The sequence below is a fragment of the Ovis aries genome, chromosome 26, assembly GCF_016772045.2.
Source record: "Ovis aries strain OAR_USU_Benz2616 breed Rambouillet chromosome 26, ARS-UI_Ramb_v3.0, whole genome shotgun sequence".
Classification (NCBI taxonomy): domain Eukaryota; kingdom Metazoa; phylum Chordata; class Mammalia; order Artiodactyla; family Bovidae; genus Ovis; species Ovis aries.
In genome coordinates, this window is record NC_056079.1 from 32,259,812 (window position 1) to 32,278,379 (window position 18,568).

The 18,568-nt window shown below is 49.2% G+C and overlaps 1 protein-coding gene across 1 annotated transcript; it reads right to left on the reverse strand.

Annotated features, from left to right (window-relative positions):
- Nucleotides 1–10,512: 10,512 nt before the first annotated feature.
- Nucleotides 10,513–16,934, reverse strand: GOT1L1 (glutamic-oxaloacetic transaminase 1 like 1). The gene is made up of 9 exons (XM_004021775.6): nt 15,785–16,934; nt 14,438–14,619; nt 13,464–13,575; nt 13,099–13,208; nt 12,778–12,870; nt 12,534–12,684; nt 11,539–11,704; nt 10,954–11,096; nt 10,513–10,693 (listed from the first exon to the last, which is right to left on the reverse strand). The coding sequence occupies exons 1-9, from the start codon at nt 15,897–15,899 to the stop codon at nt 10,542–10,544; spliced, it is 1,224 nt and encodes a 407-aa protein (XP_004021824.1). The 5' UTR covers nt 15,900–16,934; the 3' UTR covers nt 10,513–10,541.
- Between the last annotated feature and the right edge of the window lie 1,634 nt (nt 16,935–18,568).

Genomic DNA, 18,568 nt, shown 5'->3' on the forward strand with positions numbered 1-18,568 from the left:
ACTGCAGATGGTGACTGAAGCCATGAAATTAAAAGGCACTTGCTCCTTGGAAGAAAAGTTATAACCAACCTAGATAGCATATTAAAAAGCAGAGACATTACTTTGCCAACAAAGGTCCATCTAGTCAAAGCTATGGTTTTTCCAGTAGTCATGTAAGGATGTGAAAGTTGGACTATAAAGAAAGCTGAGCACCGAAGAATTGATGCTTTTGAACTGTGGTGTTGGAAAAGACTTTCGAGAATCCCTTGGACTGCAAGGAAAGCCAACCAGTCCATCCTAAAGGAAATCAGTCCTGAATATTCATTGGAAGAACTAATAGCGAAGCTGAAACTCCAATACTTTGGCCACCTGCTGGGAAGAACTGACTCATTGAAAAAGACCCTGACACTGGGAAAGATTGAAGGCAGGAGGAGAAGGGGAGGACAGAGGATGAGATAGTTGGATGGCATCATCGACTCAGTGGACATAAGTTTGAGTAAACTCCAGGAGTTGGTGATGGACCAAGAGGCCTGGCGTGCTGCAGTCCATGGGGTCGCAAAGAGTCGGACACGACTGAGCAACTGAACTGAACTGAACTGAACTGAATGTGTCTGCTTTTTAATATGCTGTCCAGGTTGGTCATAGCTTTTCTTCCAAGGAGCAAGCGCCTTTTAATTTCATGGCTGCAGTCACCATCTGCAGTGATTTTGGAGCCCCAAAATATAAAGTTTCTCAGTTTCCATTGTTTCCCCATCTATTTGTCATGAAGTGATGGCACCAGATGCCATGATCTTTTTTTTTTCTGAATGTTGAGTTTTAAGCCAACTTTTTCACTCTCCTCTTTCACTTCCATCAAGAGGCTCTCTAGTTCTTCACTTTCTGCCATAAGGGTGGTGTCATCTGCATATCTGAGGTTATTGTTTGTAACTAGTATTAAGAATAGTGCATTGTTTTGACAGGAACATCCCTGAAAGGCATCATTCCAAGTGTCAAGAGAGGCAGATGTGCAATAGAAAATGAAACCAGGAAAGGAGTGGCAGATAAGGATGTTCCCTCGTTCTGTCTAGGCCTTGCTCGCTAGCTCTCTAGATTTGGAAGAGATGTGTGCGTATATCCGAAGATGGTAGCACTGTCTTAAGGTAGGCTAAAGACTAGGGAAGAGGGGCCCCTCTAATGGAAAATGAAATAAAAATTCCTAAACTGTCACTTGGATGACCTAGTTCCCTGTTCTGCCTCCATTTTGCTTATCTGTTTAGAAGTCATTTCACATGTTCTGACCTTCTGGGTTTAGAGCTTGAGAAGCTCTGCAGGAAGTTTTAAAGTAAAGGTCACAAGTCCACCACAGCAAAACAGTTAAAGGGACACAGCATCCTCAGCCCCCACCCCACCCTAAGGTTTGGTGGTAACAGCAGCAACCTTAGAAAGATGCTGGGGGAAGCCCCAGAAGTGCCAGGGTGGAAGTCAAAGTCAAGGCTCTGTTGTTCTGTCACCTTTTCCCATAAGCAGATCCTCTCTCTGTCGTCAGCCATGAAAGATTCTGGATGTTATGGTAGCAGAGGGATGGAGTCATTTTCTTATGTTAGCACAAAGTTCAGCCGATATCAGAGCATCTAACCTTTCAGAGCCCTGTTTTTCTGTCTATTTATTTACCCTATCTTGTTTCAAAAAGGACTTAAGGCTGCTTACAAAACCACATGACGAAGTTAAAGCACATAAATTAGATCAGTGCTAGAAAAAGGCGAAGCAGAGGAAAAACACGAGTAGGGGCGTGAAACTGTGCTAAGAGTGAGCGACAGCCCATGGAGCCCCAAGGTCACGCTGGGCTCTGGGCTCTTAAAAACTTGCTGAAGCTGTCAAACCAGTGTTGTTTTCATTCCCTAGAATCCTGTCATTGTTGGGGACAAAGCCCAGTGAAACAATCAAATCCGGATTCCCAGGACAGAAGCAGACCTCCTACCTAACCCGGTGCTCTAACCCATGGGGAGAGCACAGCCAAGTTCACCGACCAGTCCCTGCACAGGCTTTCCGGAACCTGCAATCACTGGACCGAAGCCTAAAAATTAAAAATATGTTTAAGGAGGGACTTCCCTGGTGGTCCATCGGTTAAGAATTCGCCTGCCAACAGAGGGGACAACTAAGCTGCTGAGCCACAACTACAGAGTGTCCCAGCACCCTAGGGCCTGTGCTTTGCAATGAGAAGCCATCGCAATGTGAGGACCACGCACCGCAATAAAGAGTAGCCCCCGCTAAATGCAATAGAGAAAGCCTGCATGCAGCAACAAAGACCAGTGCAGCCAAACATAAATAAATAATTTTTTAAAATAAGCTTAAGGAGATGGCTTTCAGGTGTTTGCTGTTTTACTGTGGCCTCGAAGATGCCTCAGAGTAATTTGAGCTTTCAGGGAAAAGGGAGACTCCTAGCACCAGGGGAAGCAGGCAAAGTCATTGAGGCCACCTCCAAGCTGGATGGAGAATGAGTCAGCCTGGCGGGTGGAGGGCAATGTGAAAACACCTCCAAATTTCCTGACCCCTCCTAGACAAGCTGCAGGTGGCCCCCACCCAGGTCTTCACCTGAACTGCATTCCAAAGACATCAGGGATGCCAGCACACGTGGGAAGGACACCTGAGAGCAGATCCAGGGCTCCGCCTCCCTGGGGCCAGCTAAGGAGTTGTTTAGAGGTTGAGGAGGAAGGAGGTTCCTCTCCCCCACCCTCCTCTGCCTGGCCGGTGGAAGGAGAGAATTACCAGGCTAGAGCTGCCCCACTTCTCAAATTGAGAATTCAGGATTCTTCTTCCCAGTTCCTAAGTTTGCTAAACAGCACCACCTACTGTCTCAAAAGTCGAGAAATGGGAGAGAGCCGATGCGTGTGAGCCTGGGAGAGTCCCGTTTAGAGAGGAAAGAGTTTCCCTCCCACTGCACCCATGAGCCTAGTGGGAGAAGCAAAGATTGAGCAGGACAACCGGGCAGGCCATGGAGACGGCTCCGTGTCCCCCGCCTCAGTTCAGTGCAGTTCAGTTCAGTCGCTCGGTCGTGTCCGACTCTTTGTGACCCCATGAATGGCAGCACGCCAGGCCTCCCTGTCCATCAACATCTCCCGGAGTTCACTCAAACTCACGTCCATCGAGTTGGTGATGCCATCCAGCCATCTCATCCTCTGTCGACCCCTTCTCCTCCTGCCCCCAATCCCTCCCAGCATCAGAGTCTTTTCCAATGAGTCAACTCTTCACACAAGGTGGCCAAAGTACTGGAGTTTCAGCTTTAGCATCATTCCTTCCAAAGAAATCCCAGGGCTGATCTCCTTCAGAATGGACTGGTTGGATCTCCTTGCAGTCCAAGGGACTCTCAAGAGTCTTCTCCAACACCACAGTTCAAAAGCTGCCTACTCCACTCCAACCCCTCCTCCATCAAAACCCACCCTTTTGATGGTGGGTTGATGCTCACCTCAACTGTGCTGTTGGAGAAGACTCTTGAGAATCCCTTGCACTGCAAGGAGATCCAACCAGTCCATCCTAAAGGAAATCAGTCCTGAATATTCATTGGAAGGACTGATGCTGAAGCTGAAACTCCAATACTTTGGCCACCTGATGTGAAGAACTGACTCATTGGAAAAGACCCTGAGGCTGGGAAAGATTGAAGGCGGGAGGAGAAGGGGATGACAGAGGATGAGCTGGTTGGATGGCATCACCAACTCAATGGACGTAAGTTTGAGTAAACTCCAGGAATTGGCGATGGACAGGGAAGCCTGGCATGCTGCAGTCTGTGGAGTCACAAAGAATTGGACACAACTGAGTGACTGAACTGAACTGAACTGAATGCTCACCCCATCCCCACACCAACCACATCAGCGATACCCGACATACTGTTGATAAGACAGGTCCTAAACCCAAATTCTATCACTGAACTTCTGGACTTTCCTGGTAGGAAAGGGTGGTTAGCAGTGAAGGGACTCGTAGGGTAGACCGCCTAAAAGTTCTCATGGACAATGTGTTGTTGCCCAGTAACTTTTTTTTTGCAGTAGTGGTAAAACACACATAATACTAAATTTACATTTTTTTAAAACAATTTTCTTGGAGTATAGTTGATTTACAATGCTGTGTTAGTTTCTGCTGTACAGAAAGATGAATCAGCTATACATCTATATATATCCACTAGTTTTTAGATTCTTTTCCCATATAGGCCATTACAGAGTATTGAGAAGAGTTCCCTGTGCTATATACAGTATAAAATGTACATGTTTTAAGCTGTACGGTCCAGTAGTCCAAGGGGCTTCCCGAGTGGAGCAGTGGTAAAGAATCCTTCTGCCATTGCAGGAGATGCAGGAGACTCCAGTTCAATCCCTGAATCAGGAAGATTCCCGGGAGGAGGAAATGGCAGCCCACTCCAGTATTCTTCCCTGGAAAATTCCAGGGACAGAGGAGCCTGGCAGGCTACAGTCCATGAGATCACAAAGAAGCGGGCACAACTGAGCACCAGCAAGCAAGTCCAGTAGTGTTAAGGACACTCACATCCTTGTGCAACCAGACTCTGTAACTCTTTATATCCCTACCCTTGTATCATTTTTAATATCATTCTCCTTCTAGGTCTAACCTCTATTCCCTGTCTCATAGCTCAAGTTCCTCTTGATTCTGAAAAAAAATATATGATCTTAAGATTTTTAAAATATTGTTTATTTATTTGGCTGCGCTGGGTCTTTGCTGCTGCACGTGGGATCTAGTTCCGTGATTAGAGATTTAACCAGGCCCCCTGCTTTGGCAGTGTACTAGCCACTGGACCACCAGGAAAGTCCCCACATTTTTTTTCTAATTGATGCTATGAATTCCCATGCAAGGGCCCAGGAATCCTGCCCCTCAGAAGTAGCTGACTTTGTCTCTAAGGGAGGAGTCAGGAAGTGAAGACCATGCTTAGGTACCAACCCAATACCCCAGTAGACTGGAGCTGCTGCAGACAGCACAGGTTTCCTGCAGACTGCCCTATCCCAGGAGGCATCTTCTGGTCCTAATGTTCTAAGGAGCAAGGAGGCCATTAGTTAATAAAAATGCTATCACAAATACTGGAGAAATAATCTTATGTGCCAGTCACAGGCTTGACAGCACAAATATGTTCCTTGAGCTGCTGTTGCTGCTGCTGCTAAGTCTCTTCTGTCGTGTCCGACTCTGTGCGACCCCATAGACGGCAGCCCACCAGGCTCCCCCGTCCCTGGGATTCTCCAGGCAAGAACACTGGAGTGGGTTGCCATTTCCTTCTCCAGTTCCTTGAACTATTATACGTTAAATTGGCAAAGTTAGAGAATAAAGCAAAATAAGTACAAACTGCAGGAAGTATAGAGCCAGCAAGAAGGAAAGGAAATGAGGTGTTTGCGGAGGAGGGGAGACCTTACTTTGCAGGTTGTGAGTATTAGTCGCTCAGCTCTGTCTGACTTTTTGCTACCCCATAAATTGTAGCCCGTCAGGCTCCTCTGTCCATGGGCTTCTCCAGGCAAGAATACTGGAATGGGTTGACATTCCCTTCTCCAGGGGATCTTCTTGAACCAGGGATGGAACCCTGGTCCCCAGCCTTGCAGGCTGATCTTTACCATCTGAGACACCAAGGAAGCCCATACTTTATAGGCTGGTTACATAAAAACCCTTGAGTGTGTTGAGGGAGAGGAGTGGGGGGCGGGGGGCAACATTTAAGCTGAGAGCTGGAGGCCATACGATGAGAAAGAACAGACCTTGCAAAAAGCAGAGAAAGCAAGAGAGACTGCCAAGGCCCTGAGAAAGGAAGGCTTGTTTATACTGGAGGAACTGGAAAAAGACCGGTGTGGCTGGACCGTGGTGAGAAAGCGAGAAGATGGCGCTTAGATCTCAAATCACGGGATGGGATAAGGGTTCTTGTTAACACCTCCACGTCGAGAGAGGAGTAGGCTGCCCAGGAAGACTCTAGTTCCCAGGCAGGAGGAGAACCGCGAGCGAAGGCGAAGCCTGCTGGGGGCGCTCACGAGCAATCCCGAGCCCGTCCTCCACCAGGGCATCTACCCCCATAGCACCGCTGATCGGCCCTCCAGCCTCGTCCGGGGACGCGAGCCCCAGCCTTCGAACAGGGTCCCAGACTTATTCCTAAGTAGAAAACGCCTTTCTCCCAGCCCTCGGCTCCCTTCCACCCGCCAGCGGGTGGTTGGGCCGGTAACCCCGCCACCCGCAGTCGGATGCTCTGTTCTGGGGTACCTTCCAGTTCTTCCACGGTCCTCTCTGTCCCGGGGCCTCCTCGCTTGCCCCATCACAGAACCCCATCCTCCACTTTCCTCAGCCCAAGTTGGGGGTCCTCCCAACCCTGCCTCCCTCCAACACACACACAGACAACCGGGATTTGGAGGCGAGCCTTGGGGCCATCTCTACCTACGGAGAACTGGGTTTCCCAGAAGCAGCGCCCCGTTCGGGCTTCTCCTGGTACATTTGCAGCCACTCGCCGACCATTGAAAATCGGGAACAACCTCGCAGGTTTTCTTTCAGTGGAAGGTCTTGCTGGAACCTACAGCCAATGTAAAAAGGGAGAAGGCAGCCCCAGAAATGCTGGGAGAGCTCAGGGCACGCAATCACAAACTGCTGGACTCGGCGCCCGCAAGCGTGAGTAGAGACTAGGGGAGACACATCCCTGGATCCTTTGGAATCTTCTGGAATCCCGGCGCGTCCTGGCGGGGATAACCTTGGAGTCTCAGGGCACCGACAGAGGTGAATTCACTTGAAGACCAAGACTCCTCGAATGGCAGATGTAGGAGGGAAAGACGAGCGCACCGTGGAATACTTCCTCCCTGGCGCCCTGCCCCCCAACACTCATACATCAGACAATTGAAGATGCCTGGGCCAGTGGGGTCCATGGGAGGAACCTGCCTGGCACCAGGGAAAGCAGAACCACAGTGTCGGTGCAGAATTGTCAGACCGGAGCCTGAAACCTGGCCTCCCTGCGGTCTCGCCAGACATAGACTGTGCATTTTATTTTATTTTATGTGCAGCGCAGCACATGGGATCTTAGTTCTCCCACCAAGGATCAAACCAGTGCCTCCTGCCTTGGGAACCGGGAGCCCTAACCGCTGGGCAGTCAGAGAAGTCCCAACCCGCTACCCTAGAGCGGTTGGTGGTGCCTACCTTCTCCAGTAGGGTTTTCCTGTCCTAAGAAAGCCTGTGGACCCATCCCTCCCTCTTATGGTTCCTTCATCTCCTTGTCCTGATCAGCCCTCTGCTTAGAGGGCTGTATCTGCTGGGCGGGGAAGGCAGGGGAGGGCAGGGTGGGGGTTTGGGGGGCAAATAGTTGTGCAGCTCTTAATTCTCTGCTAGGCAGGCGGTACACCTGGCTCTGGGCTCATGGACCCTGGAGGCCCCTCTAGACCCTAACAGTCTCCCTCTGGGCTCTGCTCTGGGTGCTTATTACCTCCTGGGGGTTGGGGGGCAAGAATGAAGGGGTAATGGAAGCAGCCTGCCTGGGGGAAGGCAGCACCCCGAAGCAGGGGTCAAGGCACCAAGGCTGGTCTGCAGCTCTTGTCAGCTGTGTGGCCCAATCTGGACAGGTTACTGGTGCTCACCAATACTGTAAACAAGGATGATAATAATAATATTAACTTAACCTGCTTGAAATGAGGATTAAGTGAGAAGATGGACCTAAAGTGCTTAAATAGTGCAGCTCCAGGTAGCATTCCACAACCATCAGCTATGATAGTAAAGGTCATTGTTACAGTCTGGACTCCTTGGAAGAACCAGATGCATTCACTGACAGTTTACTCAACCCAAGCTCCCATGTCTCCAGTGTCCTACGCTGTGTTTCAAAGAAAGACTGGCTCCCAGGAATAAAAAGTGAAAAAATATTTCTTCCCCTGTTATCACCACCCCAGTATGAAGAAATCCAAATGGAAAAATTGCCCACCTCCTACTGTTCCTAACAAATCATTATTTTCAGTCTTTCATATTACTCCTGGCTTATTTATATGCATGGAATTTTGTATTCTTATTACTTATTATATAAGTATTTCCCTAGTTGCATGTAAGTGTACTGCTGCTGCTGCTAAGTCGCTTCAGTCGTGTCCGACTCTGTGCGACCCCATAGATGGCACCCTACCCGGCTCTCCTGTCCCTGGGATTCTCCAGGCAAGAATACTGGAGTGGGTTGCCATTTCCTTCTCCTATGCATGAAAGTGAAAAGTGAAAGTGAAGTCATGTCCGACTCCTAGCAGTCCTGTGGACTGCAGCCTACCAGGATCCCCCATCCATGGGACCTTCTCGGCAAGAGTACTGGAGTGGGTTGCCATTGCCTTCTTACCTGGTATTAATAATGATCATTTTAATGAATGCATAATATTCCACTAAGTTGATATGATTCCTTCACTATATCCATATTGTTCAGCTCTTAAGATGTTCACAAACTTTCATTAGTAATGCTGCTATGTAATCTTTGTTACTAAAACTTTTAAAGTAAAAGTTTAAAATAACTTATTTTAGGGAGTTCCCTGGTGGGCTAGTAGGGCTTCCCAGGTGGCTCAGTGGTAAAAAAAAATCTGATTACCAACGCAGGAGATGCAGGAGACACAGGTTAGATCCCTGGGTTGGGAAGATCCCCTGGAGTAGGAAATAGCAACCCACTCCAGTATTCTTGTCTGGGAAATCCCATGGACAGAGGAGTCTGACAAGCTACAGTCCATGGGGTTGCAAAGAGTCGGACATGACCAAGCGTGCATGCCCATACTCTACGCACTGGTGGGCTAGTGGTTAGGATTCCAGACTTTCACTGACATGGCCCAGGTTCAGTCCCTGGTAGGGGAAACTGAGGTCCTGAAAGCCAGGTGGAGCAGCCAAAAATAATAATTATTATTATTTTAATATTTTCTTTTAAAGTTTATTTCTCCGAAAGCCATGCAAATCCAATCACCAAGACTCACCTCATATGTATGTTTTTTAAAAGTAGTTTTTCATAAAAGTTAAAATACACAAATATGAATGTTATTTGTAATCCCATCAGTGAGAGATGCCTTAGAAGCTTATCCTTCCAAACTTTTTTGAATATAAATATATATCGATATATAACCTGAAAGTCACTAGGATCATTTTATTAGGCTCAGGAGGTTGGGGAGAGCCTGGCTGAATAAATTCTATCTTTATGCTTTGAGGACGGTTAAAAACGCGACCCACAGGCACTAAGGGTTTTTCTAGAAATCTTCTGGCATTCAGATTAGAAGCCCTTAGAACCTGGGACATAGGAATCTTCAAAAGACCTGAGAGAATAATCTTCATCTGTGGATAAATACCGACTCAAGATAAATTCATCTTTAAGCACCAGGAAACCAAAGGAGATGACCCCACTTGCTCTATGAACTTGCTTGCAATCCTGCTCACTTACAAGACCTCTAGACAGAATCTCTGCTTCCTCTCACAAGAATTACAATTTAGGGGAAAGGAACTATTTATTTTCCAGGCAGGAGCCTCCCAGCCTTTACAAATACATTTGGGGATCTTAAGCCCAACCCCACAAGGCTGCTCACTTTGTCTGCACTCCCTTGAGAACAATCTTCAGGGAATTCAAAGAAGCTAAAAATGGACTTGCCTAAATCCTTGTACTGTTACACTCATAGTTACAGTTTATTACGGTGAAAGGATACAGACTGAAATTAGCAAAGGAAAAGGGTAAATAGGATGGAATCCAGGAGATACCAGGCAGAAGCTTCCAGTTTCCTGTCCACCTGTCCTGTTCCAATTGCACAGACAGTGCTCAATTCTCCCAGCACCAACATGTGATAGTACGTGTGAGGTGTTGCCAGTGAGGCACACCACAAGGGCTCAATCACGTGGGCATGCAGGGCCTGTATAACTGACCTCAACTCCTCAGTCTCCAGCCCCAGACACCAGCTGGCACAGAATGACCCAAGGGCTTCATCACACAAAGCCACTCTTGTCAGGCAGGAAACTCTGAGAGCTCAGACTTCATTTCTCAGCCACTGGTCAAGGGCCATTCCTGAAGTCCCTTAGAATATATGAAGTTTGGGCACTTAAGTCCTGCTACGTTAACCTTTCCCTGAGACTTGCTTATTTACATGTCATCTCTTATGATTACCTCCATTTTTACCATGTGAGTTGTTTTTCCCCAGCTGGGGTGGAGGGTGTCGTCATAACTGCTAGGGGTTTGCAGAGTTCTATGTATTAACAAACTCCCAGTAGTCACTTTAGTGGCTTAGAGTGAATTTATCTTGAGTCGGTATTTATCTTGGGTCGGTGAATTTATCTTGAGAGCTTCCCAGCCCAACCCAGGGATCGAACCCAGGTCTCCCACATTGCAGATTCTTTACCAACTGAGCTACAAGGGAAGCCCAATATATGGTATGGTAGGTGCTCAACAAATACGAGATGGTCAATGAATGCAAACATTCCCTTCTTCTCTGGGTCTGTTTTACCCCTCTTTGCTGAGGCCAGGCCAATGCTTTGTAGATAGATGGGGAGAGAAAGAGTGCTCGGCAGAGAAATGAACTATAGCAATGAATAATCAGCACAGGACTTTTGTAAAGACTAAAGCTTTATTCCAATCAGGGGTCATTTACTTTCAGAAGCTATTTCTCTGAGTCCTTTGTGAAGCAGACAGCCTCATTGATGCTCGAAGTGATGTAATCTATGTTGTAGGAATTGATACAGGTGAAGTTGATCCGACCATTCTTGGGGATATAGATATGCTTTTCACTGATCAGGTATTCCACCTGTTGGGCTGGTGACGAACATAGGGTCTCAGATCCTAGGCTGGTACCATCCCGCTCCCCTCTAGCCCAGGATGAATTATGGACGGCAGGAAGTCTCAGGATTTCTGGGGAGCCACAAGAGTTCCAAAGCAGCTCCACTTTCCTCAGGAAAGAATCAAAGTCTGAGGTGAAGCTAGGGACGGGTTATCTGTTCCATGAAGTTTATGCTCAAATACAAGCCCAAATCCAAGGTCAGAAACGAGAGAGCTGTCCCTTCCTAGGTACTTACAGTTGAGTCCAAGATAGCTGTGGGACCCTTTCTGCTCAGTGATGTGATCCCAGGAGCCAGGGGTTCCCAGAAGCCGGAGCTTCTCCTTCACCTTTTCCTTGGTCATCATGACATTCTCTACAACCCCTTCCAGACTCTGTCTCCTGCCAAGGGAAGGACAGCAAGAAGTGGAGAGCGTAAGGTCTCTCCAGGCTCTCGACCTCTTAATTGCCTTTCCCCTCTTCTCCCTTCAAGAGTAAGCATCCATCTGGGATGGTTATAAACGGGAGGGGGTTTCAGCCCATATTAGTGTAAGCAAAGGGAGCAGACTCTCCAGCCGACTTTGCCAGAGGAGCAGGTCCTTGGTGCTTCCTCATAATCTCTTGCCAACTGAGAGCATTCAAACAATTCGATAATAAGCCGACCTGTGCCCCCAAAGAGCATCCCGTTACCCACTCCCCCAACCTTCAGCACTGCCACTGGGGCTCCTCAGTAAAAGAGGCAACGTGGGCAGGAAGGGAAGCAGCCAGGGCATCCTGTGAGTCAGCGGGTCTGTGGGAATGCAGAGCCTCTGCCCACCCGTCCTGCCCCTCTCCCTGCCCTTACCATTCTCCCTGCATAGCAGGGTTACAGAGGACGGAGGTGATGATGCGAGCACCCGTGGTGGGAGGGTTGAGCCACAGGGCCCGCGCGAAGGTCATCAGCTGGGAGAGGACGCGCAGCAGGAGCTGGTTGTTGAGCGCCACCACCACGAGCGTACCCACTCCTTCGTCTGCAGCAATGGGACAGACAGAACCCCCACCGTGTCTCAGCACCCCCACCGTTCCCGGGCCGTGCCCTCAATCTCTGCCTCCAGCCTTGCAGAGGGGAGGGCTGGACGACAGGGCCCTCCGCCCAGCCTCACCAAGAAGGCCCCATCCAGGCCCCAAGAAGTTGGCGCAGGCTCTTCTTGACAAGAAAAGTAGCCGCAAGTAAGAGTCTTAAAGGTGGAAGGCAGCCCCTCCCTGTGGTCCAGTGGTTAAGAATCCACCTGCCAATGCAGGGGACATGGGTTCAATCCCTGGTCCAGGAAGATTCCACATGCCACGGAGCAACTAAGGCCCTGCACCACAACTACTGAGCTTGGACTCTAAAGCCCGGGAACCACCACTACTGAGCCCCTGTGCCCTAGAGCCAACCCTCTGCAATAAGGGAAACCACCGCAGTGAGAGGCCCATGCACCGCAACCAGAGAAAGCCCAAGCACAGCAACAGAGAGCCAGCACAGCCAAAAATAAATAGACTGCAAAAAGGTTTTTTTTTTTTTTTTTAAGGTGAAAGGGACTTGAAACATCGCTAAGTCCCCGCCCCTCATCTTCCAGTTGAAGAAACAGAAGCCTAAGGGGTATGAGATGATTTAACTGGAGTCAGCTTTAGCAGCTGAGCTGAGATCGTACCACAGACCTTGACGTGTAGCTCAGTGCCCTTTCCCTCAGCCTCCAAGGTGCCCTGGGGTGCTCCGGGGCTCTGGGCTCTCTCCAGAGGGTAGGAGACGTCAAACGTGTCCTGTGCCCCAGGTGTGGTGCCATCAGGCCGTCCCTGCTCCCCCTGCCCATGACGTACCATAAATGCCGAAATTCTTGGATAGAGACTGGCTGCAGAAGAACTCAAAGCCTTGAGACACAAAGTAGTGTAAGAATCTAGCATCTTCCTCCAGGTCACCGGTGGATAAACCTTGATAGGGAATGTCAAAAAATGGAAATATCTCCTTGCTCTGTAGGAGAAAAAGAGAATGAGAAGGGGGAAGGACTCCCGGAGGCATGAGAGGTGCTGAGACGGAGGGGAGCCAGGCGGGAGGCACGCTCACCTTCATCAGGGTCATCAACTGTGTCCACTGATGCGGGGTCAGCTGACAGTTGCCGATACTCCCGATCACAAAGACGCAGCCATGTGGGGCATGCTGCAGGGAAAGACTGTCCTGTCGGCGCCTCCCTGACCACACAGGTCACGACAGGGGGATGCTGGGAGGAGAAGCCATCCTCCACGTGGGTTCCTACTAAAGGGCTGTGAATCCGAGCCTATAAAAGGTCTTGGATGACCGGAGTCAGGGTAGAGGGGGTGATTAGGAGAAAAGGGAAGCTGTAAACCAGGTCTGGGGAGACGCTGCTGAGAGCGGGGGAACCTCTACCTCCACCACATCGAGGAGCATGTTGGGTTCCAAGCACAGATGCGCAGAGTCCCAGAAGGTGTGTTCATAAACTGTAAAGCCCATGTCCTGGAAGATGAGTCCATGAGGTTCTGTGGGAACACAGCACCCCCCGCCACCAGCTGGCATGCGAGAAGTGGAGAGATGGGAAGCAGACGCACCAGAGAATGGGTCCGGGGGCAGGGGAGGAGGATGAGTCGCCGAGGCGAGGACAGGAGCAGGAAAAGGACAAGAATACCGAGGCCCAGCGACCATTTTTCTCAGGACAGTGAAGAGGGAGAGCAGTGAAGACCGCAGGTGATGGGGTGGGAATCAAGAACGGGGCGGGGCCAGGGCCTGCCACTCACCTTTTTGAGCAGAAACGATGTAAACAATCTGAGAATTCTGACACCAAGTTTTGAGGAACTGAGCCCCGAGTTGGAAAGCGCCGCTGTCCCCCACGGTTTGCACACCCCCTGCCTGCCAGCAAAAAAAGAAGGTGCCGGTGTCTCCCAACATTGGGGAAAGAGGACCTTGCTCTAGGAGGTCAAGGCCACGTGCTCCCACACGTGCACCTCCACTGACTCATCCAACCGGGTTTACTGAGCCCCTACTAGGTGCCAGACACTGTGGTGGGCTCTTGGGATACATAAGGGAATAGAATGAACCCCCTCCACCCCTCGTGGTGCTCACGTTCATACCAGGCAGGGGCAGCCTTTGTCAGTAAAGGACCAAACAGTCAATATTTTATGCTGAAATGGCAACCCCACACTCCAGTATTCTTGCCTGGAGAATTCCACGGACAAAGGAGCCTGGCGGGCTACAGTCCATGGAGTCCCAAAGAGTTGGACACGACTGAGCGACGATCACTCGATCGCTTGCTCACTCAGGTCGTATAACTACTCAACGCTGCCTTTAGAGCAGAAGGCCACTCTTGACAAGTAAATGATTGTGACCATTTTCCAATAACATTTTTCTGGACACTGAAATTTGAATTTCATGTCATTTTCATGTGTCCCCAAATATTATCCCTCTTTGATTTTTCAACCATTAAAAATCATAAAACCATTAAAAAAAAAAAGCATGATGGTGATATCAGCACCATTTCAGGTTCGGATCATTCCCTTCTTGAAAGAGCTGGCACCGCAGCAGTGAGGGCTGGTGTGGAGACCCCTGGCTTTGGGTCTTGATCCCAGCTCTGTCCTCCAATGCAAGGGCTTGGGACACTCTGAACCTTGCGGGGCCCCTCTAAACTCTTTTCATGTTTGCGATTGTACAATCCCAGACCCCCAGTCTCTACTCCTCGTGTCTCAGTGAGCGAGGGAAGGGCCCTGCTTCTCACCCTGTTCTCCACAATGACTTGGCTGTTCTTTCCAAAGAGGAGGTTCAGGGAAGCCTGGATGAATGATTTCATGCCCATCACCGGCGTGTACTCATAGTTCAGGGAGGGATCTTGGGCAATCTGCTTTCGAGTCTTGCGCACCACGGAGGATACCCAGGGTCTGCCTTCACTGGTCATGCAGACTGTGACGGGAAGGGCAGAGGGGTCTCTGGAGGCCCACTGCGGTGCCTGCAAGCTTGTGGGCTCTGCAGACAGCCCACGAATCTGTCCTGGTTCTCTTGGGGCTTTGGGGAATTGCCTAGGAAAAGACAACTTTCCTTTTCTCCCCCCTACCCCTTCATAAAAAAACGATGTGTTGTTAGTGGGTATGTCTAATTTTCATCTTTTTGAAAAAGACAAGAGAAACGTATGCCATTTTAAAGGGCAAAGATGATAGACAATGGGAGAGTTATAGGTTGGGCTTCCCTGGTGGTTCAGACAGTAAAGAATCTGTCTGCAATGCAGGAGACACAGGTTCGATCCCTGGGTGGGGAAGATCCCCTGGAGAAAGAAATGGCAACTCACACACACACAGAAAAAAAAAGAAAAAAAGAAATAGCAACTCACTTCAGTATTCTTGCCTGGAGAATCCCATGGACAGAGGAGCCTGGTGGGCTATAGTCCATGGGGTCGCAAAGAGTCAGACATAACTGAGTGACTGACACTTTCACTTTTCATGTGGGACTGGACAAAGGTGACACTGACTTTCACCGTGGTGAGGGCTGGCTGCATCCCAGAACAGTTTAGGAGCCACTCTTGGTTCAGGAGCAGAGGAGGGAGAAGGGGAGAATGAAGAGGCTGGAGGAAACACAGTGTCCTCACAGGCTCCAGCACAGAGCTGGGGGCAAGGATACATGTGTGCTAAGTTGCTTCAGTAGTGTCCAACTTTTTGAGACCCTGTGGACAGTAGCCCGCCAGGCTCCTTTGTCCATGGGATGCTCCAAGCAAGAATACTGGAGCGGCTTGCCATGCCCTTCTCCAGGAGATCTTCCCAACCCAGCGATCGAACCCCAGTCACTTACGTCTCCTGCATTGGCAGGTGGGTACTTTGGTGCCACCTGGGAAGCCTGGGAGAGGATACAAGCCCTTATCAAATGCCAGGAACCCGCAGAGAAGGGCAGAGGGCCCAGACCCACCCATGAGGTTTTTTGCTTCTTTCCCCGCTGGGCAATTCTGTTCACAGGAACAGACCTCCCTGTCTAGGGAGGTTTGTGCTCTCTTGACCCCTCTGTGGCAGTGGGAACACTGCCCTCCTAGAGAAGGTCATGGTACCCTGCATCTCACACCCCCAAATGACGAGGCTTCTACCTTTATAGGCCAGGAACATCTTGTTAGGGTTGTCATCTTGCTTGTATGTCTTGAGCAAGCTGCCCTCTAGCTTCTGGGCCATGGGCACATCTGTGAACACAGACAGAGTGGGCATCGCTGAGGGAAAATAGAACCAGGACTGCGCTCCTGCTTCTGCGTTCTTCTCTTGAAGGCTTCTGCCTGCAGCCAGCCTCCAAGTCTGGGCCACCCAGATCTGCCTCTTTCCAGAATCTTGACGGCAACTGGTCACCAGAGCAACAGAACCCCATCACTCACTGTGTCTGTGGTGGCCCTCCTCAAGGGCTATGGGAGTATTCCAAGATGCTTGGAGAGGACCATCTGAGGGATGGGGCTGGAGGAGGTCACAGTGAGGACATAGAATTCCCAGGCACTTCTCCCTAACTCACTGCCTCCTCTAGTCACCTAATCGACCAATTTTTTTTTTTTTTTTTGGCTGCACAGCATGTGGGATCTTAGTTTCCTGACCAGGGATCGAACCAGTGACCCCTGAAGTGGAATCTTAACCACTGGACCGCCCATCTAAAATAACAGATCAGCCCCTTAGAAGACGCGGCAACACAGGCAGCCAACGAGCCCAGACAGGGCTGCTTCTGCAGACGTGAAACCTCAGACCCAGCAGTAATGTGAGTCGAGGGATACATTAAAAAGCTTCTACTTTCATTTTACTCAGGGGTCCAGGTGTTTAAAAGAAAAGAAAAACAGCACTGCTTTCTTCCACAATTATTTTCAAGAGTCCTATTTCTAGAAAGAGTGTAATCTGCCACTTCTGTTGTTGTCTTAGTCACTCAGTCGTGTCCAACTCTTTGCGACCCAATGGACTGTACCCCACCAGGCTCCTCCGTCCATGGGATTCTCCAGGGAAGACTACTGGAGTGGGTTGCCATTTTCTCCTCCAGGGATCTTCCCCACCCAGGGATTGAATCTGAGGCTGCTTTGCAGGTGGATTCTTTACCACTGAGTCACCAGGGATGCCCATTAAGACCATCCTATTTCTCTGTTATTTACAATGAAGACTTCTACATTTGTAACTCTTTCAGTGGTGTCCCAGCAGCAAGTGTAGAAGGCAGAGATCAAGGGCAGAAAGTGTTGGCCTCTGTAGGATGTCCTATATATACATATATATATATATATATATATATATATATTTTTTTTTTCTTTTCAAATGACTCTCTGATTGTTACAGATGTAGTTGGTGTCTCACCCAGATTCCTTTACCAGCCCTGCTGGTGGATAAGGATTTTCTTTCTCATCTACCTTCCAGATTGTGCTTGGCAACAGGAGGTTGCCAAGGTTCCCACCTGGCAGGTTACACTCCTACCGGCAGCAGCAGCCAACGACTACCTGATCTTACATACAAAAAGCCAGCCGTGGGACTTCCCTGGTAGTCCAGTGGTTAAAACTCTAAGTTTCCACTGCAGAGAGCATGGGTTAGATCCCTGGTGGGGGAATTAAGATTCCCACATGCCTCAGTGTGGCAAAAAAGACTTAAAAATAATAATAATTTAATTTAAAAAGTCATTGCTCTTGACTTGGGGGATGCACGTGGCTCATTTTGCACTTCAGGGCCCATCCCCCAATCAGGCCATGGCTAGACTTGACCCAGGGCCCCTTGTGTGGCCCCCTCCTCTTTACAGTCCTGCTTCCTTCATTTCCTTGTGGGTTCCTCCTACAGAGCACTCCCTCTGCAAACCACATGCCCCAAATCCCTGTCTCAGCCTGTGTTTCCAGGGAACCTGCCTTGAGACAAATGATTGTGCAAGTTATCCCCATTACTGCAGAAACCTTTGGAAGCATTTATTTTTGGCTGTGCTGGGTCTTCGTTGCTCTGCTTGGGCTTTCTCGTGTGGTGAGCCGGGCCACCCTCGAGTCGTGGTGTGTGAACTTCTCATTGCTGTGGCTTCTTCTGTTGCAACCCACAGGCTTTAGGGCACGCGGCTTCATTATTTGCATCACGCGGGCTTAGCAGTTGTGGCTCCAGGGCTCTAGAGCATGGGCTCAGTAGTTGCGGCACAGGGGCTGAGTGGCCTCTTGGCATGAGGAATCTTTCTGGACAGGGATTGAACCCGTGTCCCCTGCACTGGGCAGGTTCTTAACCACTGGACCACCAGGGAAGTCCTGTAGAAACCTTTAAAACTCAAATATACATAGAACACAGATGTTCTACAAACAATCCACAGCCACAGTTAACCTTTGGTGTACCCTTTCTGGTTTCTTCTCTAAGATGTTTATATTTTAAGATGATGGATATCAAAAGCACCATGTCATTTTTTATTATACTTTTTTCACTTCACATCTTGATTGTGAGGATTTAATATCTGTGCCAATGAGAATTTTTTATGTGACAAGAAACAAACAAACAAACAAAAAACCAACCCAAACTAGCATGAACAGGAGAAGGAATTCATTGCCTCTATAAGCGGGCAGGCTCGGGTACATGTGACTTCGAGCATCGTCCAGACCAGAGCGTAACGACTTGTCAGGGTTCCAGCTTCATTTCCTGTGGTTCCCTTGGCTCTCCTTTTCTGGAGGCTTCCACTTTGTTCTTGGGCTGACTCTGGGCATGGGAGCAAAAGCGAACGTAGCGCTGACGCCAAGGATACGCATTTGAACAATTTCCATTGCAGCTCTATTTGCAAATAAGCTAAATGCTGATTACTGAAGGAATGTTTACACCAGAATATCCATATAATAGAATTCTGTGCAGCAGTTAAAGGCAGCCCTACAGATACAAATATATAAAAATATCCAAGATACATCATTAGG

Bases quoted from the DNA above. Each gene is read 5' to 3' on its own strand.
- GOT1L1 (XM_004021775.6), bottom strand. From the start codon at position 15,899: ATGCCCACTCTGTCTGTGTTCACAGATGTGCCCATGGCCCAGAAGCTA. The intron at 11,097-11,538 runs GTAAGGGCAGGG...TTCCCTTGGCAG, and splicing joins CCTGCTATGCAGGGAGAATG to GAGACAGAGTCTGGAAGGGG. The intron at 10,694-10,953 runs GTAAGTACCTAG...GTTCGTCACCAG, and splicing joins CAGCTATCTTGGACTCAACT to CCCAACAGGTGGAATACCTG.